General features: G+C 41.8%; 3 protein-coding genes across 3 annotated transcripts; all 3 read right to left on the reverse strand.

Annotated features, from left to right (window-relative positions):
- Nucleotides 1-1,463: 1,463 nt before the first annotated feature.
- On the reverse strand, nucleotides 1,464-27,207 carry LOC121591348 (pectinesterase inhibitor 10-like). The gene is made up of 4 exons (XM_041911736.1): nucleotides 27,070-27,207; nucleotides 26,624-26,993; nucleotides 1,555-1,727; nucleotides 1,464-1,496 (listed from the first exon to the last, which is right to left on the reverse strand). The coding sequence occupies exons 2-4, from the start codon at nucleotides 26,904-26,906 to the stop codon at nucleotides 1,464-1,466; spliced, it is 489 nt and encodes a 162-aa protein (XP_041767670.1). The 5' UTR covers nucleotides 26,907-26,993; nucleotides 27,070-27,207.
- LOC121593736 lies at nucleotides 13,696-17,644 on the reverse strand. The gene is made up of 2 exons (XM_041916383.1): nucleotides 16,772-17,644; nucleotides 13,696-16,716 (listed from the first exon to the last, which is right to left on the reverse strand). The coding sequence occupies exon 2, from the start codon at nucleotides 16,221-16,223 to the stop codon at nucleotides 14,592-14,594; it is 1,632 nt and encodes a 543-aa protein (XP_041772317.1). The 5' UTR covers nucleotides 16,224-16,716; nucleotides 16,772-17,644; the 3' UTR covers nucleotides 13,696-14,591.
- Nucleotides 17,806-21,939, reverse strand: LOC121593735. The gene is made up of 2 exons (XM_041916381.1): nucleotides 21,045-21,939; nucleotides 17,806-20,989 (listed from the first exon to the last, which is right to left on the reverse strand). The coding sequence occupies exon 2, from the start codon at nucleotides 20,494-20,496 to the stop codon at nucleotides 18,865-18,867; it is 1,632 nt and encodes a 543-aa protein (XP_041772315.1). The 5' UTR covers nucleotides 20,497-20,989; nucleotides 21,045-21,939; the 3' UTR covers nucleotides 17,806-18,864.
- Nucleotides 27,208-27,723: the final 516 nt, after the last annotated feature.

A 27,723-nucleotide genomic window follows, 5' to 3' on the forward strand; every position in this document is an offset into this window, starting at 1 on the left:
CTTCCTACATCACATCAGCGTTCCTCTTCTAAAAGGCAGAATAAGTGACAGGGCATATCACCATTTTAAACTGTTGGTTGTAGGTATTACAATGTTTTCCTCTAAAATTTATCAAGACTACTGGAAGTACGCAGGGTCATTATTAGATCAATTTGTTTCAGAATTTAGTTCAATTTACGACCGTAAGTTTATGACTTACAATGTTCATACTCTATTGCATGTACAAGAAGATGTAGAAAATATCGGACCCCTTCCAACAATTTCAACGTTCCCAGCCGAAAACAAATATCAGCAATTTGAAAGATTTGTCGGGACAGGGAATAATTGCTTGAGCCAAGTCGTAGGTAGGATAGGCGAACTTAGTAGAATTGAAACAAGTACACAGAAAACAAAATTAACTTATCCATATATAAAATTAAGACAGGAAGAGGCAATTTTACACGTGAGGTCAGATTTTGTTTTAAGACAGGGAAATAGAAACGCATGGTTTTTAACAAGAAATAATGAAATAGTTCGTTACATCAGGGCAACCGAATTATCAGGAACGTTCGTTATTGAGGGGCACCAGATTTTAAGGAAAAGGGCAGCTTTCACGTATCCATGTAGTTCAGAAGTAATATTTAATTACATAGCTAGCGTAGATGATTTATCATCTGAAATAGTTAGGATAAATGTTAGGGATGTTAAATGTAAGTTTGTAGCGATATCGTTAGATGGAGGAGTATCTTTTCATTTTAGTCCTTTAACGCACACGTTTCAAGAGTAGCCAGCTAGTTAAATAGTGCAATATAAATAGGCAAAGAGGAGCTTTTTTCAATATTTAAAATTTTGTTTGTATTATTTTTCTTTTTCAGCTGGCTAGCAAATGCTAAGATACTTCATGCGTATCTTTAACTCCTATCCCAACCTCCTCGTGGTGCTAGCTGGATTATAATTGAAGAATGCAGATGTATTGCTTCACAATAATAAACTAATAGGGATGGAGGAACTTTTTATATGTTACTAAATTTGGTTCATAAATAAATGTATTACTTGATTTCATTGATTAATAATTGTTTACATTTTTTATATTTCTGTGAATCTTTACAAATTTACTTATAATATTCTAAGCTTCTAAAGTGAAACTATTTCCCGCAACGTTTTTGTTTCATTTCTTCCCTTCCCATGATCCATTTTACTCACTAAAATCTTCTTCACGTAGTCGTCATTCAATTGAAGAAATTTGTTTCCTCCAGCAAATTTGATTAATACGAATACATTTTCAAACGCAGCAAATGCGACTTTTTGATTGGGACGACCAATCCCTGACCAACTACATTTTGAAAGAAATTCCCCAGTAAACAATAGATCTATTATTTTGTCAAGTCTTTCTTTAACATATTTTATATGATCAATTGCATACAAAAGCGAGCATAGCATCTCAGCCATATACGTATTAACTTCTAAGTTAGCATTAAAGGTTTCTAACTCTTCTTCTGTTTCAATGGCAGTGATGGCTGTATTGCGTGAGGTTGTCCCAGCTCTCGGATTCATTGCATTAAACATAATTTTGACCTCAGCCGCAGTCTGCTTCGATAGTTTAATAAGAATGTCCACTTTTTTATCAAGTGAATTATTATGCGCGCCGGTTGATGAAGATGAACCAGGTAAAGACGGCAGACTGGGCGAGGATGACGGTCCGGAAGAGGATCGCTGTCCCGGCATGGCTGACGAACTGGGCATAGATCCTTTGAAAAGAAATGTACCGAGAACATCAGTGATGGGTGGCGGTGACGATGGGATGGTCAAAAATGACGGTCCGGAAGAGGATTTCTGTCCCGGTATGGCTGACGAACCGGGCATAAATCCATCGAATGTCGAATCAAGATTAACAGCGGGGACGACCGATGGAACCCAAGCGCCACAGATTAAGCTTAAACGACCGGAAAATTGAATATCCATAGAAAAAAAATGAAAGCTCCTCAGCTTCATTGGTTTGATCAATAGATGGCGTATTACAACTCATCATTATATTGCTATCCTTTTCTTGCAATGTGTTTCGACAAGTTGCATTTTATTATGACCTATATACCCTTCTAACTTTCCGAGCAAAAATCTATATGAATGGTCGTGTGGTCAGATTCGTGGGTATCAACACCAACGACCATTACTCAAATCTCACTTGCTTCAGTACTGGTGGTTTCCGTTGGAGTTTAGTATTTAAACAATCGTATCGCCGTTCTAGTTCTAGCGATGCATAACTTCAATGCGAAACCATACAACAGTACAGAGGAAATGAGAAAGCTCTCCTCCAAGCGATGAAGCTCAACTGGTTGGGGTATCCCACCAACAGAGAGCGCCACCAGCTTTTTCGCTATTTTTAGAATGCATGAGTCGTTTGCCGTCTGCTAAACGAAGTCTTTCTATATTCCGTTTAGGTAGAGAACTTGAGTCGTTTAGAAGCCGTTTAGTGGTCGTTTAGTGGATTTGTGGCACTTGGGTTAGGATTACAGCATGCATGTGTGTCAAGCTAGACCAATTCCGTAGAAGCGTAGAAAAATTCTACATACATTTTTCTCATGGCCATTCATTTTAGGTTAAATTGTTAAACCTAAATCACTCAAACGTAGATGCGTTAATAACATTAACCAGATCATGAATTCGAAAGCAATAAGTTCAAGTATTTGTCAATGATGCAATACATCCGGAACATGCACCACAGAATTCAAGTGTTAGGTACAGTCACGCCAAAAAGAGAAAAAACCACAACGCCTGCAATCAATGCAACAATTTGTTCTCACCAGAGAAAGCAATAAAAAAAGGGATGACATTTCCTTCAGGATAATGCTTTTGACATAAAACAGAACCAGAAAACCTCTCAGAAAAATGCGTAGGCGTGGCGAATAGGAAAATGGCTAGCGACACGAACATATGCGTAAAAGGAAGATAAAATAACCTTCCTACAATAGAAGAATAGTACAGGCGGTCCCCGAGATACACGGTTAATGGGGACCGAAAACGACCGCAAAATACCGCGTATCTCGAATTTCCGCGTAAGTCGAATCTCGTGATTTCCAGCCAAAATATCACTAATTTTCGTGCAATTTTGCAAGTAGGGAGTGGTTTTCGCCACCAAATAAATTATTTGACATGTTTCACCCAATTGAACAATTTTAAACCTTTTTAAATAGTATTTTACATTCGTACAATACGGAAATTATTTGGTATTTCACAATGGATGTGTCAAATCAGTACAATTTGCTCAAAGAACTGTCAAATTTGGAAAACCGCGTATCTCCGAATCCGCGTATAAGAGGTACCGTGTATCTCGGGGACCGCCTGTATATAAGAATTCATTTTGATTCTGAATAAACACTTGCTATTTAGATCTAAAAGAGAAAGGATCTGTGTGTCAGTGTCGGAAGTTCTTTTTTTCCTCGTCTTTAAAAGGTGGTACTGCCAGCGCGTTGGCAACGGACTCGATCTATCGTCTGATCGAGCCAAAAAAGGTGTTGTAAACGCCTCGAAGTTTTACAGTGAGTATATTTGGTGCTATAGATTTTAATATAGCAATGAGAGTAATGAATTGTGCTCCAATGTGCAGTTTGTGTGTGCACACGTTTAACGGTCCAATCCTCCAACCAATCTCCAACACGGAGGCAGGAGTGTCAGGAAGTGTCCGAAACCGCTCACGGTCTCGAACCTTCGTCTGCCAGTCCGTTATCCCGGCCTTAATGGAGGACGCTGTCGTGATTTAAGGTTCTTTTTGACATTTTTTCTATTTAAAACAAGTTCCTTCCAATTAAAAAGGTTCTTTAAACTGTATTTAGCCTGTTCCTGTTTTACGTCTGTCTTCGACTTCTCTAACCACAAGACTGGCTCGTTTCCTTCTTTTGACGTTTTCTTCATTTTCCTTGCCTGACGTTTCCTCCGTTTCGGTTTTATTTCGCCCTGATATTGCTATCTCTCTCTGCTTCTCCATTTCCATCTCCTTCTGATTCGCCGGCTATTTGAAATCTCTGTTACGTCACAAAGCCGGTTACGTTCTTCTATGTGAAATTAATTACTTTCTTGATGTTTTTAGTACAAGTTTTACGTTCTCTCTTCTTTTGCTCCTCCTATGCTATTTCCATTCTCTACATCTTCCTCCTTTCCTACTCTTTCTTCTTATTCTTTGGCTCAATAACCGATGTCGGTCAAGGCCTGCCTGTACCCACTTGTGGGCTTGGCTTTCAGTGACTAATTGATTCCTACTCTTTACTGGTTAATATTATACAAAACTGCATTTTTAAACCTCTCTGGTAAGCGAACTTCTCGTTTTGTTCGACTATTACTAATGGATTCGGCCGTTTGTGTAACAATTTTTGGTTCAGAGTATTCCAATGTCTCTCTATTGCTATGCTGTTGCCTTTCTTTTTGATCGTCTACCTCTAGAGCACGCTTAACATCGCTTACGTTCCTAGTTAACTTTGTCCCTCTTTCGTTCACTAGTACAACTTTTGCCCCATCTCTGGCTAGTACAGTATACCTTTCGTTTGAAAATGTGGGATCGGTTTTTGTTTTTTGTACAATTGCAACCACCACCCTATCGCCATAATGGTCGGCGCCATTGCTATCTTTTGCCCCCCGATGTTTGTCAGCATACGTTTTGCTAACTAGTTTCGCAAACGCATCGTCCTCTCGTACTGCCAAGCGGTCCAGCGGTTGCCTCGATTCCCACAGGCACGGGAAAGTGCCTCGGTAACGCCATCCCACTAACAGCTCAAATGGTGTGATGCCTAAACGAGAATGGTGCTTCCTCGTGTTGTGAGTATGGATATACTCATCCATTGCAGTCTTCCAGTGTTTTCCTTCGGTTTTAACAGCGGCCATGGCCTTAATCACTCCTTGATTTTGTCGCTCAATAGCTCCATTTGATTGTGCACTCAGAGGTAAGGATTTACGTACTCTCACCCCTTTGGACTCCCAGAAATCTAGAAACTCTGTGCCCTGGAACGGAGGCCCGTTATCGCTCTGGAGTATTAAAGGCAAGCCCCAAGTGGAGAAAATGCTGCATAATGCCTTGTTTGTGTGTCTGGCGTCCGTTTGTCTCTTCTCGATTATCTGTAAATATCGAGAATACGTATCAACAATAATTAAAAACTCACCACTTCCGCAACCTTGTATCGATAGAAAATCTATCTGGAGGATTTCCCATGGTCCGTTAGGGAGCTGACGACTGGATAATGGGATCGGTGGACCTTTTCTCGTTATCATTAAGCACGTTTCGCAACCGCCCACGTAGTTCACTGCTTCCTTTGCCATATTTGGCCACCAGAAAAATTCGCGAAGTATTCGTTTCGTCGCTCCGCATCCGACATGTCCGCGATGTGCCGCTTCAAACGCCTTTGGCCGAAGGATACCAGGCAGCACAATTAAGTCTTCTTTGAACACTAGCGGTCCCAGATTACGAAGATGTTTTGATTCTGATTCGTACCGCTGTAATTCCTTAGTCCATTTTCCACATTTTAGTGCCTTACGTACTTTTATCAGGTCAGGGTCTTCCTCCGACGCGGTTTGTATTTCGGTCCACGTAATGTTCATATCTGCTGCATCTAAAGCGTACAGGAGGTGTTTATCGTCCCCGTCATCAAAGGGTTCATCCGTTTGTGAACTGTGTATTAGTCTTGATAGCACATCTGCAACATTTAGGCGACCCGGTACGCTTTCAATACTGAACTGGTATGGTTGTAGCCGAAGTGACCATGCTTCCGCGCGGGTCATAGCACGCTTGCCTGTACGATGCTGCCCGCCGAATATGAATTGATTTGCCTCGGAATCCGTCCTGACAATAAATGATTTATTAATTAAGTAGTACTTATACCTCTCAACGCCCCATACGATAGCTAGTGCCTCTCTTTGTGTCTGTGGATATCGTTGTTCTGCATGTGTGAGGGCTTTTGATGCGCATGCTATAATACGAGGTGTATTATTTTCATCGAATTGAATGAGGATTGCTCCTAGACCCGTTGGTGATGCATCCACAAATAATTCTGTGTTATCTTTGATATCGAAATAGCCCAGTTTTGTCACAGCTTGGAGTGCTTCGTGTTTAAGATAACCGAATACATTTTCTTCCTCTTCTGACCAGTAGAAGTAGTCAGATTTTGCTAATGATCTTAATTTTATTGTTTTATCTGCTCGATGGGGGACGAATCTTTCAATGAAGTTAATTAAGCCTAAAAAGCTTTTCACCTCCGATAGTGTTTCGGGTCTGCGAAAATTTGCAATTGCCTTCTTTTTGTCCTCTTCGACTCTCCAACCGTCTCCCGATAACTTAAATCCGAGGAATTTGACGGAACGGGCTGCGAATACGCACTTGCTGGTGTTAAGGCAGACATTATGACTACGTAAACGTTTAAGAGCTGCTTGCAAGTTCTCATCATGTTCTAGTTTGGAACGCCCGTAAACTAGAATATCGTCCAGATAGTTTAGAACCCCCCGACAATTCTCCAGAACTACGGTTTGAAGTAGCTCTTGAAATATGTCGGGTGAATTACACAGCCCAAATGGTAATCTTTTGAAACGATATGTGCCATTTCCTCCGAAGAAGTTTGTTAGGTGGCGACAATCCTCGTGTAATTCAACATGAAAGAAAGCGCTCGTAAGATCGATTGTAGAAAACCAGGATGCTCCATTTAGTTTAGCTAGAATTGCTTCGAGCGTTGGCATTTTGAAGGGTGTCCGTATGATGTTCTTGTTGGGCCCTCTTAAATCAACCACTAAGCGAATGTCGTTCTTTCCTTTTGGGACGACTAACAGCGACGAGCAAAATGACTTCTCCATTGTGTTGGTGACCTTTTCTATAATTCCTGACGATAATAACTCCTCCAACCGTCGCTCGGTTTCTTTTCTAAATGCCGGAGGAATATTAGTAAAAATATTTCTTGATGGTGCGGCGGTTTTGTCGTAGAAAATCATGACGGGGGCAACGTTGAACTTTGGAAATTCCTTTGTCGTAGATAAAACGAATATTTCTCCTGGTGATATTTTTGGTGTGAATCTTCCTGGAGGAGAATTAATTGGAACGTTTATTCCGAGTTGTAGTACACTGTATCTCAATGATGTACTTCTGCTTAGTAGCGGTCTAGCTTGTTGTATAACGTAAAACTGTTCCATATAGCAGGGACGCTCCTCAGTAATATGTAATTGAGCCGCAAACGAGGCTACAACTGGAATTTCGCCCGTCATTCCATAAGCTTTTAGCGGTCGGTCTGAGCCTCCTTTTAAATTAAATATAATTCCTTCGGTAGCGCCGCTATTTTTTAATTGGGTGAAGGTATTCTCGTCGACTGTATTCACGTCTGCTCCCGAGTCAATTAAAAAATCCACGGGAATTCCCGCAACATAGCCTCGAATGATTGCTTTGTGTAAGTTTTCGTAACAAAGTGAAGCGTAGAATTGTTGGCTATCGATTGCCATTACTTCTGCCTGTAAAAAAAATGTGTGAGTAAGAGTGTATGGAATTTATCAAGCGACATTCATTTTCCTAACTATTTTTTTTCTTTCACAGTCGCAAGTTGTTTTGTTGAACTAGATTAATTGGGATGTTATTTAATTTTTGAAAATGTGGATTATATTTCAGCGTTAATAAGATTGTATAATAAGGAGTTCGTTGTACCATTCAATAACTATTAAGTAAATTGGAAACATACCATGAGAATTTTAATATCGTTTAAGGATAATACGAAAAACATTATACGATGAAATGACATCCCTAATTGTTTGTTTCGGACAGACTTACGGTTTCTTTGTCCTCATCCGCTATTACGTTCACATTGTCCTCGCCGTTTGTGATTGCTGCGATCTTCCCTATTTTTGGATGGTGCGGTCCTTCTTCCTCTGCTGGGCGGCGTTTTGTTCCTGCATAATTGTTACACGCGCGTTCGATGTGGCCCATGGATTGACAACGACGGCAGCGTTTGTCGATAGCGTGACAATTTCCTGGAGTATGGAAAAAGCTCGTGCATCTCCAGCACTGCGGTCGTCGTGTGCCTGAATTTTTATCTGCATTAGCTCTATGCATACCTCTGCCTTTTTGCATACTCCCCGATCGTTGATAAGGTCTTTGAGGTCCGTACATGTTCTTCCAGTTATCCCGCTCTATTGTTTCGGATCGAGCTCCGTAACCAGTTTGGGGTCTGCGTGATACCGCCGCTACTTCTGCAGGAGCCCTGGTTTGCTGATGGTTATTTTTAAATATTTCTTCGTTTAGCTTTTCGATCTCGCATTCCCGCACCTTGTCTATTAAGTTTGTAATAGTACCGTTTTTACGTACAATTTTCCTTGCTGCTTCGCGAATCCTTACGTTCAAAGCATGCGATTGAATCAGGTCTGCTACTATTTCAGTCATTTGTTCGTCATTGTAGTCACATAGCTTAGCAAGTTCGATTATTCTTTTAACGTAAGCCAAATCTGATTCATCGATATTTTGAGTTGACGATCGTAGTTTTTGCTTCCGCAGGAATATGTAGTCACGTGAGTTGTAATGCGTCTCCAATCTTTGAATCGCATTTGAGTATGGACGTAGTTCTTCGTTTGCATACTTGATGTTAGACTGAATACTATCGAGCATATCTATCAACTTACTTCCTGCCTTCATTTTGAAAGCGCTTATTTTCATGAATTCCAGCGAAATACCAGCGAAATGCATTCCTGCTTCGAATTGATCCTTCCAACGAACGAATGTTTTCTTATCGATTTCATCCTCCCCCTCTTTGGGCTTACACTCGGATATTTGAAGCGTAGCGAAAGACATTGTTGATATTATGGATGGTTCGTTAGAAAATTGCAATGGATCATGAAGTGGGATTGGAGCTGCCCGTGATGATGTTCCCAACCCAGAATTTTCAATCGGTTCTTCTAGCCAACCACTCGCCTGCGTAGATTTTTTAGCCAATAGTGAGGACAATTTAGCGTTACGCATTTTCTCTTCTCGCAGAGCCTTTACTAACGCTTCGACGTCCAGTGCTGTTTTGTTACTTTTGCTAAAATTATATGTTGAAGAATTTATCATATTGCGTTTTGTAAGATATGTAGACGCGTATTGATGGATACAACTGCATATGTATACATAAATGCATATGTACATCTGTATACATAAATACACATATCCACACATATGCACGTACACAAACACACATACCCATGTACATATCATTATATATTATCATAGACAGTGAAGTATTTCTTTAATACGATCTTGATTTTCTTGGAATTTTATATAATTATAAGTAATACGGATTTTTTTTTTTATATATAATTATTGTAAGGGTAATTAACGAGCATTTAGCTCTAAAGAAGTATACTTGCTGCCTATATACATATATCCATATATACATACATACATATATGTATATACATTAAACCATATACATCTATATAAATATATACATACACCTACTTACACTCTCAAATACGTATACATATATAAATAAAGTATTCCCGAAAGGTCCCACACGCTATGACTGTAAGACATTAGTAATTTCGAACTAGTGTTCTTTCGTAGATAACGAAGCATCGATATATCGTAAAAAAATGTTTTTTTGAATAATGTGTTAAATAACCTTATATGCGGCAATTATTGTTTTTTATGTTAATGTTAGGGGTCGTAAATTGTAGTAAAAAAACTTATCTCTTTTATGCAGTAATTATCGGCTTTATGTCCACTCGGAGACACCGAACAATATTCCTCCAATTTTCCATTTTTAGGTACATTTTCAGGTTTACGTCCACCTGGAGCACTGATGTCCTAATATCCTCACGGGGATTTCGAATTCTCCACTCGGAGAGAATCTCTCTTTTGTTATAATTATCGGGTTTACGTCCACTCGGGGACACCGATATTTTGTTATCATCACAGGTATCTTGAATCCTACGCTCGAAGGGCATCTCTCTTTTACGGTAACTATCGGTTTTACGTCCACTCGGAGACACCGATTTTTTTTTTAAGTTAATTTGTGTTGTTTTACTTATCTAAATTATATGATTATTTCCGGGTTTACGTCCACTCGGGGACACCGATGGCTTGATGTCCTCGTAGGATTTGTGAATGTTCCGCTCAGAGAGTATTTTTCTTTGCTATAATTATTATTACAATTAGTATAATAATAATTGTTATTGGTTTTACGTCCACTCGGGGACAGCAAACAATGTTTTTTTTTTTTTATTAATTTAATTATACAAATTCTAAGGTTATCGGTTTTACGTCCACTCGGAGACACCGATTTTTCAGTTAATTTGTGTTGTTTTACTTATCTAAATTATATGATTATTTTCGGGTTTACGTCCACTCAGGGACACCGATGGCTTCATATTCTCGTAGGGTTCGTGAATGTTCCACTCTGGGAGTATTTTTCTTTGTTATAATTATTTTTACTATTAGTATAATAATAATTATCATTGGTTTTACATCCTCTCGGGGACACCAAACAATGTTTTTTTTCAATTAATTTAATTATACAAATTCTAAGATTATTTTCGGGTTTATGTCCACTCGGAGACACCGATATTATGCTATCCTCCCTGATATCTTGAATTCTCAACTCGGGGAGTATCTATCTTTTGCGGTAATTATCGGTTTACGTCCACTCGGAGACACCGAACCATATTTATTTATTTATTTATTTATTTATTTTTTTATTATGCAAAATATAAAATAGTTCTTATTTACGCTCACTGTAACATCATGATTTAGGAGCCACCCACTGTGCGTCCGTGAAGTCCCGTGCGCAGAGTACGACTCGTCCTTAAAGAACATTGATATTCTCTATAATAGTCACCATTTTCTAGGCGTACTTGATCAAAAAATGCAGTGTATCGCTTTGTAATTAAATTTCTTTTCCTTTTTTTTTTTACAAAATAATTCATCGTGTGTTTGCGGTTAAAATTCTCGGTTAACACGATTTACACAGCGTAAGCATATTTCTCTCATATGTCCATACCGTTTAATTTGCATATAAAACAATAGCGAATCAATATAATTATATAAAGTTTTAAGGATTCTAGCCTTTGTAATTGTAATCGCCTCTAAAGATATATACTATATATTATTAGTTAGGGCATGATAAAATTATATAAGTATTTTTGTTCGATTTTGTGTCCACCCGTGGACACCGATTATGAGTCGGGAGCGGCCCACAGTGCAGCCGTAAAGTCGCGTTCGCAGAGTACGAGCCGGTAAATGCGATCCAACGCTATTCTCTTTAGAAGACGCCATTTTCTGTACGCGCCTCTTTGGCAGCTCAATGTAGCGCTTCACCATTTCCATTTTAGCACCTTTCACATAGACCATTTTTTTTGCCTAGCTGACTTGTTGTATGAAAAGAACAACCATATAGAAACCTTCGCTCTGGACATTAACCTTTCTGTTCTTCTGTTTTTCACGCCGGGCTCCTGTACTGTTAGCGCAGCGTTCCTTGATCACGAGAAAAAAATAAAAAAAAACTCGCACGCGCGATTTACATGCGTAAGCGCTTTCTTCCTACTTTTTCCCCATACATATATAAATATATATATACATACACACATACACACATATATACATATATATATAAATACATATATACATATACACATATACACACATATATGCATATACATATATATATACATATACATATATATATATATATATATATATATATATATATATATATATATATATATATATATATATATATATATATATATATATATATAGATATATATATATATATATATATATATATATATATATATATATATATATATACATATATGTCACTTCTATTTCACTTATTATGGGTACAACCGACAACCTTATTTCACCGAATCAGCGTATACATTTTTGAGTCTTGTAATATTTTCTATAAAATTCTTTTGATTTCTGCAGCAAAATGGCTGCCAGGCTGATGTGCGAATTCGCACGCTCTCATACTTGTCGTGTTTGCCAACTCTCATCGATTAATATTCCACGCACAGTCTACTGTAGGTTGTACTTACCGAGTTGCGCCATTGTCGTGATTTAAGGTTCTTTTTGACATTTTTTCTATTTAAAACAAGTTCCTTCCAATTAAAAAGGTTCTTTAAACTGTATTTAGCCTGTTCCTGTTTTACGTCTGTCTTCGACTTCTCTAAACACAAGACTGGCTCGTTTCCTTCTTTTGACGTTTTCTTCATTTTCCTTGCCTGACGTTTCCTCCGTTTCGGTTTTATTTCGCCCTGATATTGCTATCTCTCTCTGCTTCTCCATTTCCATCTCCTTCTGATTCGCCGGCTATTTGAAATCTCTGTTACGTCACAAAGCCGGTTACGTTCTTCTATGTGAAATTAATTACTTTCTTGATGTTTTTAGTACAAGTTTTACGTTCTCTCTTCTTTTGCTCCTCCTATGCTATTTCCATTCTCTACAGACGCCTCCACGCCTCCTTTGTCCTTGTGAACGGCCTAAAAAGACTGTCTTGTATATAAACTTTTATTTCATTTAATTTATTTCTTTTACCTTACAAAGGTTAATCATTTATCACCTATGCACCTGCACATACTGACCAGACGAATCCAGCTTACACTGCGGAGCATCGGATGACACCGGACTGCAGCCCGCAGACAACACGGCGTAGGGAACGAGACACCAGTGCATGCGTGGTACCAACGTGACCGAGCTTCCATCAGAACCAGAAAGATCTTACAATCACACTTGCATTTTGACACCTAAATAGCTTAGCAAATAGGCAGAAATAGGCACTAGCTTAGCAAATAGATGTAAGAAGGCATTAGTTAGACACAAAACAGTCAGTACATGTAATGTAATGTAAGTTTTAGGCAATATCATTAGATGGAGAAGTCTATTTTCATTTAGGTCCTTTAACGCACACATTTCAAGAGTAGCTAGCTAGTAAGAGAGTGCAATAGAAATAGACAGAGAGTAGCTTTATTTCAATTGTTATGTATGTGAACGCAGGATAAGTGACAGACGTCAACAGCTATCATCCAAGCAGACCACGCCGCTTGCGTCCGCGCTTTTTTTACTCTCGCTCTCTCCGATTTCCATTGTTATCGCGTATAAAACGAATTTTGTAAACCCGAAGTATTTTTCTAATAAATCAGTGAACTCACAACAGTAAATACAGAACATCAATATTTAAATTTTTGTTTATATTCGTTATCAGTTGGCTAGCAAATGCTAAGATACTTCATACGTATTTTTAACTCCTATCACAACCTCCTCGTGATACTATCAAGAATGTAATTGAAGTATGCAGATGCATTGCTTCAGAATTATGCACTAATACCAATGGAGGAACTTTTTATGGTAATAGATGTCGTACATAAATAAATGTTGAACTTGATTCTTGAACTTGAATCCATAGTTAGTTTTTTTAATGTTTTTTTATTTCCGTAACAATTATTTCAAACTTCTTCTCTTCTTGTTTGGCACAACAACCGCTGTCGGTCAAGGCCTGCCTGTACTCACAAGTGGAGTGAGCTTGGCTTTCAGTGACTTATTGTTACCATAGCAGGATAGTCAGTCCTACGTATGGGGTCCTACGCGGTCTATTCGGGACTTGAACCCATGATTTCAAACTTACGTTGGATTAATTATCTTAGCTTCTTAAATTATGCAACTTTAGGTAAAGTTTCAAAGATAAAAAAATGCAATTTTTGGATTTTTATTACTAATCCCTGACCAACATTTAGAAAAACATCTTTAGTAAACAATACATCTATTATTTGGTCTTCTTTTAACATATGTTATATTCAAAAGTGAGCTGAGCATCTCAGTCACATACGTGTTAGCTTCTAAGTTAGCATTAAATGCTTATAATGCCTCTTCTGTATCAATGGCAGTAATGGCTGCATTGCGTGATGTTGTCCCTGCTATAGTATCCATTGCGGAAAACATAATTTCGAGCCGTAGTCTGCTTCGATAGCTTAATAAGATTGTCCACTTGTTTTCGAGTTATAACACATTCATGTACACCGGATGATGAAAAAGTATCAGGTAAAGACGGCAGACTGGTTGAGGATGACGATCCGGAAGAGAATCGCTGTCCCGGCATAGCTGACGAATCGGAAGAGAATCGCTGTCCCAGCATAGCTGACGAATCGGACAAAGATCCATCGAAAAGGAACGTACCGGAAACGTCAGGGATGGTTGATGGTGACGATGAAGCGGTCAACAATGACTGTTGGAAAACGTTTGCTTCCCGTGTAAAAAAAGTTAGAGAATTAAATTCTTTAGGCTACTTTAACGCAGTGCCAAAAACTTAGTGTTTTTTATTCTCTCTCTTATAATCGTTTGTACACTTGTTCGCTCTTGTCGTTAAGGGCCGATTGCGCGGTTTTTCTCCCTTTTTATGTGTTTTGAACCGGATCATAACATCGCCTGGTCTGACAGATGTTGGAACCTTACAAATGTTCCAACATTGTCCCCCCGAGTGTGAAGCTATCGCTGTCGCACTCCCGCATATCTGTCAGACTCTTGTTCCGTTGCTTTGTTTACTTCCGCGCTACAACGAAATGTGCATACACGCGGTTCTACCCGGCCGACGCTTCTAAAGGTAAGTTCATACGCGGTTCAGTTAATTATCTTGCTAATTCTTTTCAGCTGGTGGTTTCGTAATTCGCTTCGACCTTTCCGAATCTATTCTACCTATTCGAGTAAGATTTCTATGCGTGTAACTATCTTCTATCAACCGAACCACATTCATCAAATCCGCATTATTATCGGCGCTCTCGTGTTTATCCTGTTTACCGTCTTTTTTGGCCGTCTCTATTGGCAAGTGAGTATAATGTTTTCTACTACATTCTGGTGAACCGTCTAAGACAACAATCCTGCCTTTCCTCAGATATGTACAACGCGGCGAAGTACCAATTACCGTGTTTTCTATGAAACGCATTTCTATACACGGTACCGCTGTCATTCGAATTGGTTCCCTAATTTCGACCTTTCTACGCTCTGCACTTTTGACGTTAGTGACTCGCGGCGAAGATCGTGCATTCAACTCAACGGCCACGAGATCGACGGAACTCTCGCGTACCCGTGTGTGGAAAGCTTGCAAAGAAACTCCTGGTGTATTGGTCGCTATCGGACAGGGCCCATACGCTACCCATCCTAGGCGAGTTTTTGAGACGATCGGCTGCCCCCATTTCCCTTCAACGCATTTCAACGAACGCCCAAGGATGCAATTGTCTATCTCTATGAGGATGCGTGGTGCTGCATCCGCATACGACGGCAGCTGAAGTTCCCGTAGGTGCTGGTATTTTGCCGCAAGCTGGGAAGTGTTGACCGATTGTCTCGGGAGAGCCAATTCCTTCACGGTATGAACATCGGTTAGAAGATACGGCGTGGCCGAACCCTGTCTACCCGATTTTTTTACCGAGAGCTGTACCGAGTCCCTTTCCTCTCTCGTAACGTCACCGGTCCAATGAAGCTGGATAGGGTGGGGCGTGCCTTCAAGACCAAGTTCGTCCATCAACCCATGGTCCATAAACGTTGACGTTGAGCCATCGTCTAAGAAAGCGAAGGTTTCTACCTTTCCTCGTGGCCCGTACAGCGTCACTGGTACGTACTTTAACAGCACGCTCTCGTTCACTCCTGAATGTGTATTAAAACAATTATTAATTGCTTCATTAGATATACCGCAGTTACCATGGGTGCCTTCCTGGTGCAGCAGTGAATTATGCAAAATACTGCACCCATCTACGCCACACGGAGTTGTGATGTTGCATCTTCCGTTGTGGTAGCCGAGACATCTGCGACACAGTTTGCGTTCGTTGATGAACGCTTTCCTGGCAGCTACCGTAGTCCTGAGAAACTTCTTGCAGGCGCGCAACGACACGCACGTCCCCCCACAGAGGATACACGACGGTGACTCCGGGTGGCTACTCGATGAAGGTACACCGCTGCTGGACTCATCCTGGAGTACCACGGCGTTGCAGTAAGCTGGAGTAGTACGTACATATGGAGCGGTACGGTGAGGCTGCATTGCCGCGGGTCGATGTGGCGCATGTCGTTGCACATTATGACGCGCGGGTGGTGCGCTCCTCTCAGCTTGCTCCGTGCTGGCTTCGGGCATGTCGATAACCGCACAGATATCATCCGCTAGCTCACCGATCCACATTCCGAACTGGTACAAGTTCACTGATCGCAGTCGCTTTCGGAGTCGTGCCCATTCCATACACAGTACAGGTGGTAACTTTTTTACCAGCTCCTTCAGCAGCATAACGTCGTGGATGTAATCCACCAATCCAGAAGCCAGCACATCATTTTTATTTTCTCCACCGTCCGATCCACAATCAAATCCGGCCTTCCGAAACGAGCTTTCAAAGTGTCAATAGCCGCTTTCACACCTTCCGGAAACAGTAACAAGTGACCGACTATATCCAACGCAGTACCTTTGAGGCAGTGCTGCAGTCTCTCTCGTTTCCTTCTTTTGACGTTTTCTTCATTTTCCTTGCCTGACGTTTCCTCCGTTTCGGTTTTATTTCGCCCTGATATTGCTATCTCTCTCTGCTTCTCCATTTCCATCTCCTTCTGATTCGCCGGCTATTTGAAATCTCTGTTACGTCACAAAGCCGGTTACGTTCTTCTATGTGAAATTAATTACTTTCTTGATGTTTTTAGTACAAGTTTTACGTTCTCTCTTCTTTTGCTCCTCCTATGCTATTTCCATTCTCTACAGACGCCTCCACGCCTCCTTTGTCCTTGTGAACGGCCTAAAAAGACTGTCTTGTATATAAACTTTTATTTCATTTAATTTATTTCTTTTACCTTACAAAGGTTAATCATTTATCACCTATGCACCTGCACATACTGACCAGACGAATCCAGCTTACACTGCGGAGCATCGGATGACACCGGACTGCAGCCCGCAGACAACACGGCGTAGGGAACGAGACACCAGTGCATGCGTGGTACCAACGTGACCGAGCTTCCATCAGAACCAGAAAGATCTTACAATCACACTTGCATTTTGACACCTAAATAGCTTAGCAAATAGGCAGAAATAGGCACTAGCTTAGCAAATAGATGTAAGAAGGCATTAGTTAGACACAAAACAGTCAGTACATGTAATGTAATGTAAGTTTTAGGCAATATCATTAGATGGAGAAGTCTATTTTCATTTAGGTCCTTTAACGCACACATTTCAAGAGTAGCTAGCTAGTAAGAGAGTGCAATAGAAATAGACAGAGAGTAGCTTTATTTCAATTGTTATGTATGTGAACGCAGGATAAGTGACAGACGTCAACAGCTATCATCCAAGCAGACCACGCCGCTTGCGTCCGCGCTTTTTTTACTCTCGCTCTCTCCGATTTCCATTGTTATCGCGTATAAAACGAATTTTGTAAACCCGAAGTATTTTTCTAATAAATCAGTGAACTCACAACAGTAAATACAGAACATCAATATTTAAATTTTTGTTTATATTCGTTATCAGTTGGCTAGCAAATGCTAAGATACTTCATACGTATTTTTAACTCCTATCACAACCTCCTCGTGATACTATCAAGAATGTAATTGAAGTATGCAGATGCATTGCTTCAGAATTATGCACTAATACCAATGGAGGAACTTTTTATGGTAATAGATGTCGTACATAAATAAATGTTGAACTTGATTCTTGAACTTGAATCCATAGTTAGTTTTTTTAATGTTTTTTTATTTCCGTAACAATTATTTCAAACTTCTTCTCTTCTTGTTTGGCACAACAACCGCTGTCGGTCAAGGCCTGCCTGTACTCACAAGTGGAGTGAGCTTGGCTTTCAGTGACTTATTGTTACCATAGCAGGATAGTCAGTCCTACGTATGGGGTCCTACGCGGTCTATTCGGGACTTGAACCCATGATTTCAAACTTACGTTGGATTAATTATCTTAGCTTCTTAAATTATGCAACTTTAGGTAAAGTTTCAAAGATAAAAAAAATGCAATTTTTGGATTTTTATTACTAATCCCTGACCAACATTTAGAAAAACATCTTTAGTAAACAATACATCTATTATTTGGTCTTCTTTTAACATATGTTATATTCAAAAGTGAGCTGAGCATCTCAGTCACATACGTGTTAGCTTCTAAGTTAGCATTAAATGCTTATAATGCCTCTTCTGTATCAATGGCAGTAATGGCTGCATTGCGTGATGTTGTCCCTGCTATAGTATCCATTGCGGAAAACATAATTTCGAGCCGTAGTCTGCTTCGATAGCTTAATAAGATTGTCCACTTGTTTTCGAGTTATAACACATTCATGTACACCGGATGATGAAAAAGTATCAGGTAAAGACGGCAGACTGGTTGAGGATGACGATCCGGAAGAGAATCGCTGTCCCGGCATAGCTGACGAATCGGAAGAGAATCGCTGTCCCAGCATAGCTGACGAATCGGACAAAGATCCATCGAAAAGGAACGTACCGGAAACGTCAGGGATGGTTGATGGTGACGATGAAGCGGTCAACAATGACTGTTGGAAAACGTTTGCTTCCCGTGTAAAAAAAGTTAGAGAATTAAATTCTTTAGGCTACTTTAACGCAGTGCCAAAAACTTAGTGTTTTTTATTCTCTCTCTTATAATCGTTTGTACACTTGTTCGCTCTTGTCGTTAAGGGCCGATTGCGCGGTTTTTCTCCCTTTTTATGTGTTTTGAACCGGATCATAACATCGCCTGGTCTGACAGATGTTGGAACCTTACAAATGTTCCAACATTGTCCCCCCGAGTGTGAAGCTATCGCTGTCGCACTCCCGCATATCTGTCAGACTCTTGTTCCGTTGCTTTGTTTACTTCCGCGCTACAACGAAATGTGCATACACGCGGTTCTACCCGGCCGACGCTTCTAAAGGTAAGTTCATACGCGGTTCAGTTAATTATCTTGCTAATTCTTTTCAGCTGGTGGTTTCGTAATTCGCTTCGACCTTTCCGAATCTATTCTACCTATTCGAGTAAGATTTCTATGCGTGTAACTATCTTCTATCAACCGAACCACATTCATCAAATCCGCATTATTATCGGCGCTCTCGTGTTTATCCTGTTTACCGTCTTTTTTGGCCGTCTCTATTGGCAAGTGAGTATAATGTTTTCTACTACATTCTGGTGAACCGTCTAAGACAACAATCCTGCCTTTCCTCAGATATGTACAACGCGGCGAAGTACCAATTACCGTGTTTTCTATGAAACGCATTTCTATACACGGTACCGCTGTCATTCGAATTGGTTCCCTAATTTCGACCTTTCTACGCTCTGCACTTTTGACGTTAGTGACTCGCGGCGAAGATCGTGCATTCAACTCAACGGCCACGAGATCGACGGAACTCTCGCGTACCCGTGTGTGGAAAGCTTGCAAAGAAACTCCTGGTGTATTGGTCGCTATCGGACAGGGCCCATACGCTACCCATCCTAGGCGAGTTTTTGAGACGATCGGCTGCCCCCATTTCCCTTCAACGCATTTCAACGAACGCCCAAGGATGCAATTGTCTATCTCTATGAGGATGCGTGGTGCTGCATCCGCATACGACGGCAGCTGAAGTTCCCGTAGGTGCTGGTATTTTGCCGCAAGCTGGGAAGTGTTGACCGATTGTCTCGGGAGAGCCAATTCCTTCACGGTATGAACATCGGTTAGAAGATACGGCGTGGCCGAACCCTGTCTACCCGATTTTTTTACCGAGAGCTGTACCGAGTCCCTTTCCTCTCTCGTAACGTCACCGGTCCAATGAAGCTGGATAGGGTGGGGCGTGCCTTCAAGACCAAGTTCGTCCATCAACCCATGGTCCATAAACGTTGACGTTGAGCCATCGTCTAAGAAAGCGAAGGTTTCTACCTTTCCTCGTGGCCCGTACAGCGTCACTGGTACGTACTTTAACAGCACGCTCTCGTTCACTCCTGAATGTGTATTAAAACAATTATTAATTGCTTCATTAGATATACCGCAGTTACCATGGGTGCCTTCCTGGTGCAGCAGTGAATTATGCAAAATACTGCACCCATCTACGCCACACGGAGTTGTGATGTTGCATCTTCCGTTGTGGTAGCCGAGACATCTGCGACACAGTTTGCGTTCGTTGATGAACGCTTTCCTGGCAGCTACCGTAGTCCTGAGAAACTTCTTGCAGGCGCGCAACGACACGCACGTCCCCCCACAGAGGATACACGACGGTGACTCCGGGTGGCTACTCGATGAAGGTACACCGCTGCTGGACTCATCCTGGAGTACCACGGCGTTGCAGTAAGCTGGAGTAGTACGTACATATGGAGCGGTACGGTGAGGCTGCATTGCCGCGGGTCGATGTGGCGCATGTCGTTGCACATTATGACGCGCGGGTGGTGCGCTCCTCTCAGCTTGCTCCGTGCTGGCTTCGGGCATGTCGATAACCGCACAGATATCATCCGCTAGCTCACCGATCCACATTCCGAACTGGTACAAGTTCACTGATCGCAGTCGCTTTCGGAGTCGTGCCCATTCCATACACAGTACAGGTGGTAACTTTTTTACCAGCTCCTTCAGCAGCATAACGTCGTGGATGTAATCCACCAATCCAGAAGCCTGCACATCATTTTTATTTTCTCCACCGTCCGATCCACAATCAAATCCGGCCTTCCGAAACGAGCTTTCAAAGTGTCAATAGCCGCTTTCACACCTTCCGGAAACAGTAACAAGTGACCGACTATATCCAACGCAGTACCTTTGAGGCAGTGCTGCAGTCTCTCTCGTTTCCTTCTTTTGACGTTTTCTTCATTTTCCTTGCCTGACGTTTCCTCCGTTTCGGTTTTATTTCGCCCTGATATTGCTATCTCTCTCTGCTTCTCCATTTCCATCTCCTTCTGATTCGCCGGCTATTTGAAATCTCTGTTACGTCACAAAGCCGGTTACGTTCTTCTATGTGAAATTAATTACTTTCTTGATGTTTTTAGTACAAGTTTTACGTTCTCTCTTCTTTTGCTCCTCCTATGCTATTTCCATTCTCTACAGACGCCTCCACGCCTCCTTTGTCCTTGTGAACGGCCTAAAAAGACTGTCTTGTATATAAACTTTTATTTCATTTAATTTATTTCTTTTACCTTACAAAGGTTAATCATTTATCACCTATGCACCTGCACATACTGACCAGACGAATCCAGCTTACACTGCGGAGCATCGGATGACACCGGACTGCAGCCCGCAGACAACACGGCGTAGGGAACGAGACACCAGTGCATGCGTGGTACCAACGTGACCGAGCTTCCATCAGAACCAGAAAGATCTTACAATCACACTTGCATTTTGACACCTAAATAGCTTAGCAAATAGGCAGAAATAGGCACTAGCTTAGCAAATAGATGTAAGAAGGCATTAGTTAGACACAAAACAGTCAGTACATGTAATGTAATGTAAGTTTTAGGCAATATCATTAGATGGAGAAGTCTATTTTCATTTAGGTCCTTTAACGCACACATTTCAAGAGTAGCTAGCTAGTAAGAGAGTGCAATAGAAATAGACAGAGAGTAGCTTTATTTCAATTGTTATGTATGTGAACGCAGGATAAGTGACAGACGTCAACAGCTATCATCCAAGCAGACCACGCCGCTTGCGTCCGCGCTTTTTTTACTCTCGCTCTCTCCGATTTCCATTGTTATCGCGTATAAAACGAATTTTGTAAACCCGAAGTATTTTTCTAATAAATCAGTGAACTCACAACAGTAAATACAGAACATCAATATTTAAATTTTTGTTTATATTCGTTATCAGTTGGCTAGCAAATGCTAAGATACTTCATACGTATTTTTAACTCCTATCACAACCTCCTCGTGATACTATCAAGAATGTAATTGAAGTATGCAGATGCATTGCTTCAGAATTATGCACTAATACCAATGGAGGAACTTTTTATGGTAATAGATGTCGTACATAAATAAATGTTGAACTTGATTCTTGAACTTGAATCCATAGTTAGTTTTTTTAATGTTTTTTTATTTCCGTAACAATTATTTCAAACTTCTTCTCTTCTTGTTTGGCACAACAACCGCTGTCGGTCAAGGCCTGCCTGTACTCACAAGTGGAGTGAGCTTGGCTTTCAGTGACTTATTGTTACCATAGCAGGATAGTCAGTCCTACGTATGGGGTCCTACGCGGTCTATTCGGGACTTGAACCCATGATTTCAAACTTACGTTGGATTAATTATCTTAGCTTCTTAAATTATGCAACTTTAGGTAAAGTTTCAAAGATAAAAAAAATGCAATTTTTGGATTTTTATTACTAATCCCTGACCAACATTTAGAAAAACATCTTTAGTAAACAATACATCTATTATTTGGTCTTCTTTTAACATATGTTATATTCAAAAGTGAGCTGAGCATCTCAGTCACATACGTGTTAGCTTCTAAGTTAGCATTAAATGCTTATAATGCCTCTTCTGTATCAATGGCAGTAATGGCTGCATTGCGTGATGTTGTCCCTGCTATAGTATCCATTGCGGAAAACATAATTTCGAGCCGTAGTCTGCTTCGATAGCTTAATAAGATTGTCCACTTGTTTTCGAGTTATAACACATTCATGTACACCGGATGATGAAAAAGTATCAGGTAAAGACGGCAGACTGGTTGAGGATGACGATCCGGAAGAGAATCGCTGTCCCGGCATAGCTGACGAATCGGAAGAGAATCGCTGTCCCAGCATAGCTGACGAATCGGACAAAGATCCATCGAAAAGGAACGTACCGGAAACGTCAGGGATGGTTGATGGTGACGATGAAGCGGTCAACAATGACTGTTGGAAAACGTTTGCTTCCCGTGTAAAAAAAGTTAGAGAATTAAATTCTTTAGGCTACTTTAACGCAGTGCCAAAAACTTAGTGTTTTTTATTCTCTCTCTTATAATCGTTTGTACACTTGTTCGCTCTTGTCGTTAAGGGCCGATTGCGCGGTTTTTCTCCCTTTTTATGTGTTTTGAACCGGATCATAACATCGCCTGGTCTGACAGATGTTGGAACCTTACAAATGTTCCAACATTGTCCCCCCGAGTGTGAAGCTATCGCTGTCGCACTCCCGCATATCTGTCAGACTCTTGTTCCGTTGCTTTGTTTACTTCCGCGCTACAACGAAATGTGCATACACGCGGTTCTACCCGGCCGACGCTTCTAAAGGTAAGTTCATACGCGGTTCAGTTAATTATCTTGCTAATTCTTTTCAGCTGGTGGTTTCGTAATTCGCTTCGACCTTTCCGAATCTATTCTACCTATTCGAGTAAGATTTCTATGCGTGTAACTATCTTCTATCAACCGAACCACATTCATCAAATCCGCATTATTATCGGCGCTCTCGTGTTTATCCTGTTTACCGTCTTTTTTGGCCGTCTCTATTGGCAAGTGAGTATAATGTTTTCTACTACATTCTGGTGAACCGTCTAAGACAACAATCCTGCCTTTCCTCAGATATGTACAACGCGGCGAAGTACCAATTACCGTGTTTTCTATGAAACGCATTTCTATACACGGTACCGCTGTCATTCGAATTGGTTCCCTAATTTCGACCTTTTTACGCTCTGCACTTTTGACGTTAGTGACTCGCGGCGAAGATCGTGCATTCAACTCAACGGCCACGAGATCGACGGAACTCTCGCGTACCCGTGTGTGGAAAGCTTGCAAAGAAACTCCTGGTGTATTGGTCGCTATCGGACAGGGCCCATACGCTACCCATCCTAGGCGAGTTTTTGAGACGATCGGCTGCCCCCATTTCCCTTCAACGCATTTCAACGAACGCCCAAGGATGCAATTGTCTATCTCTATGAGGATGCGTGGTGCTGCATCCGCATACGACGGCAGCTGAAGTTCCCGTAGGTGCTGGTATTTTGCCGCAAGCTGGGAAGTGTTGACCGATTGTCTCGGGAGAGCCAATTCCTTCACGGTATGAACATCGGTTAGAAGATACGGCGTGGCCGAACCCTGTCTACCCGATTTTTTTACCGAGAGCTGTACCGAGTCCCTTTCCTCTCTCGTAACGTCACCGGTCCAATGAAGCTGGATAGGGTGGGGCGTGCCTTCAAGACCAAGTTCGTCCATCAACCCATGGTCCATAAACGTTGACGTTGAGCCATCGTCTAAGAAAGCGAAGGTTTCTACCTTTCCTCGTGGCCCGTACAGCGTCACTGGTACGTACTTTAACAGCACGCTCTCGTTCACTCCTGAATGTGTATTAAAACAATTATTAATTGCTTCATTAGATATACCGCAGTTACCATGGGTGCCTTCCTGGTGCAGCAGTGAATTATGCAAAATACTGCACCCATCTACGCCACACGGAGTTGTGATGTTGCATCTTCCGTTGTGGTAGCCGAGACATCTGCGACACAGTTTGCGTTCGTTGATGAACGCTTTCCTGGCAGCTACCGTAGTCCTGAGAAACTTCTTGCAGGCGCGCAACGACACGCACGTCCCCCCACAGAGGATACACGACGGTGACTCCGGGTGGCTACTCGATGAAGGTACACCGCTGCTGGACTCATCCTGGAGTACCACGGCGTTGCAGTAAGCTGGAGTAGTACGTACATATGGAGCGGTACGGTGAGGCTGCATTGCCGCGGGTCGATGTGGCGCATGTCGTTGCACATTATGACGCGCGGGTGGTGCGCTCCTCTCAGCTTGCTCCGTGCTGGCTTCGGGCATGTCGATAACCGCACAGATATCATCCGCTAGCTCACCGATCCACATTCCGAACTGGTACAAGTTCACTGATCGCAGTCGCTTTCGGAGTCGTGCCCATTCCATACACAGTACAGGTGGTAACTTTTTTACCAGCTCCTTCAGCAGCATAACGTCGTGGATGTAATCCACCAATCCAGAAGCCTGCACATCATTTTTATTTTCTCCACCGTCCGATCCACAATCAAATCCGGCCTTCCGAAACGAGCTTTCAAAGTGTCAATAGCCGCTTTCACACCTTCCGGAAACAGTAACAAGTGACCGACTATATCCAACGCAGTACCTTTGAGGCAGTGCTGCAGTCTCTCAAGGTTTTCGCAATCAGTGTAGTTGCAGGAAATAGTGGTTCGATTATATGTAGATATGAATCGTGGCCACTCATCTACGGATCCGTAGAAACTCGGCAGATCCCGTGGGAAACCGTTTCGAGCTGTTACTTGGCTTTGGTTAAGGAATGTGTTCGCTGGTGTTCGTTGTGTGTAAGTGTGTGCAGTGGTGTGTGGCGCATACGAAGAGCGTCCTGTGGCATAGTGTGCGCTTCCCCTTCGGTTGTACATTCCCAGGTCATCAAACCCTGTGCGTTCATTATACATCACGCGTTCATCGTGCAATGTGCGTTTTCCTAGCATCGAACGTTCGGTCAATACCGCGCCTTCGTTGTAAACACTGTGTGGTTCTCTGTACATTGCGTGTTCGCCACGCCTGCCATATGACGCCGTCTGTGCAGCGTAGTCGCCATTGCCGTACGTCATCTGCACGCCATCATTGTTTGGGTCGTGAACCTGTGTCGGAGGGTTTTGAACCCGAGCCGGTCCGATTTCTCTCCTATCACAAATTTGCAACGAATTTTCCATTCCGCGAACCCATTCGTCAAAATCAGGTTCGCGTACCCTACCATGCTCGTGTACCAGCGGTGCTGATCTTGGTACCCCCAAACGGTCAGTTTCTCGGCACCATTCTTCCGCCTTTTCGAGCTCATGCATTTCTAGCAGCTCTTGAAGCTCGTTGCTAATGTCGGCATCTCGTTGCCGTCGTTCTTCGAACGACATTCACGGCTTTTCACGCACCTCCTTCACCATACTTTGGCCCGAAATGCCGTTGCCCTTCACTGACTCACCGATACTGACGGTCGATGTCCTGGATCTTGCATCCAACGCTGTCTCGTCCCGCTCCTGCCTTTGCGGTATTGCGTTACCGCCCGTAACGCACCGGTTCGTGCCTGCTTCCAGCGGGATATTATTCACAGCATCGCGTTCCGGAACCGAGCTTGACGACGCTCTTGGAGTTTGAACGCCGTTGTGCCCTGTCGCATGACTCGTCACAGGAGTGGAATAAGCCTCCTGTACATCGTAATGCAAATTCCGTGCTTGATCCATTGTTCGGTTCTCAACCTTCGTAATCTTCCCACTATGTTTTATTGTTTTCACTACGCGGACGCGGGTGTAACTCACTTACGCGGTACTTTATCGATTCGGTTATACGACTCGCGACGAATTAGCGTGTAAACTGTTAAACAATTATTTTTTTGGAATGTTGGAAAACGTTTGCTTCCCGTGTAAAAAAAGTTAGAGAATTAAATTCTTTGGACTCCTTTAACGCATTGCCAAAAACTTAGTGTTTTTTATTCTTTCTCTTATAATCGTTTGTACACTTGTTCGCTCTTGTCGTTAAGGGTCGATTCCGCGATTTTTCTCCCTTTTTATGTGTTTTGAACCGGATCAAAACATCGCCTGGTCTGACAGATGTTGGAACCTTACAAATGTTCCAACAATGACGTTTCGGAAGAGGATCGCTGTCCCGGCTTGGCAGACGAACTGGGCATTGATCCTTTGAACAGAAACGAACCGGAAACATTAGTGATGGGTGGTGGTGACGATGGGACGATCAACAATGACAGTCCGGAAGAGGATCGCCGTCCCGGTATGACTGACGAACCGGGCATAGATCCACCCAAAAGAAACTTACCGGAAACATCACAGATGGGTGGTGGTGACGATGGGACGGTCAACAATGACGGTCCGGAAGAGGATCGCTGTCCCGGCTTGGCTGACGAACCGGACATAGATCCACCCAAAAGAAATGTACCGCAAACATCACGGATGGGTGGCGGTGACGATGGAACGGTCAACATATCTGACGAAACAAATATAGGTGGTGGTGACGATGAGACAGCCAACAATGTCGAAGCAAGAATAATAGGAGTAGCGGGCACGACCGATGAAACTGACGTCAGAGCAGAAAAAACCATTAGATAGGACGTAGTTCCATCATTTCGGTACTCGGTTGCAATGCAAATGATGCATATCCGTGATCATGATCCATGTTTTGCATTTTCCTAAAAAGATAATTTTTTCAATAACCTTTGATTCATATTAGATTCTTATATGATTCAAAGCACCTCATGAACTTACCTGGGTGTATAAGGTTCTGGACAGCCACAAAGCCGATATGGAGTGAAGTTTTCGTAAGTATGTCTCTTGATCAGTGTTGTTAATTGTCGACATTTTTTTATGATATTCGCAGTAAGCGGGTGTCAAAATAATTTTTTGATCATGATATTCATGGTTACCATGACACGACTTTCCAAAAGCGATAATCATTTGTGCAATAACAATCAATGGTTTTTTGATGACATGATTGCAAAAACTGTAGAATTAATGTCATTTGACATTTTTCATGAGACGCCAGAACTGATCTATCGTGCATTTATCGATACTTAGCCATTAGACCACTTGATATTTTCACTCAGTCAACCTGGAAAATGGTGTTCTCTTACAGGAGTATAGAAATTCTCTCCGGACCCATTTTCGATGAAGATCTAGTTCACTTGAGGTACGGCAAAATCAAAAAGTCAAATGATTGTAGCAGAAAAATATCATCGTGTCAAATGATATTTTTTCCGTGATTGTCGAATGAATGCGTGGATCTAGAATGCGATGCTTCAAAAAGTATCATTTTGTAAAATTTGATGTCGACGACTATCACCGTTCGCAACACTGCTCTTGATAAAAGATTTTCCTAAATAAGCTTTCTTCTATTCACAGCATTGAAATGCGGCTAACAGT

Source organism: Anopheles merus, chromosome 2L, assembly GCF_017562075.2.
Source record: "Anopheles merus strain MAF chromosome 2L, AmerM5.1, whole genome shotgun sequence".
In the NCBI taxonomy this organism is placed as follows: domain Eukaryota; kingdom Metazoa; phylum Arthropoda; class Insecta; order Diptera; family Culicidae; genus Anopheles; species Anopheles merus.

Bases quoted from the DNA above. Each gene is read 5' to 3' on its own strand.
- LOC121593736 (XM_041916383.1), bottom strand. From the start codon at position 16,223: ATGCTGCTGAAGGAGCTGGTAAAAAAGTTACCACCTGTACTGTGTATG.
- LOC121593735 (XM_041916381.1), bottom strand. From the start codon at position 20,496: ATGCTGCTGAAGGAGCTGGTAAAAAAGTTACCACCTGTACTGTGTATG.
- LOC121591348 (XM_041911736.1), bottom strand. From the start codon at position 26,906: ATGGTTTTTTCTGCTCTGACGTCAGTTTCATCGGTCGTGCCCGCTACT. The intron at 1,728-26,623 runs GTAAGTTTCTTT...TTCTTTTCAAAG, and splicing joins ACCCATCTGTGATGTTTCCG to GATCTATGCCCAGTTCGTCA. The intron at 1,497-1,554 runs GTCAAAATTATG...CACGCAATACAG, and splicing joins CGAAGCAGACTGCGGCTGAG to CCATCACTGCCATTGAAACA.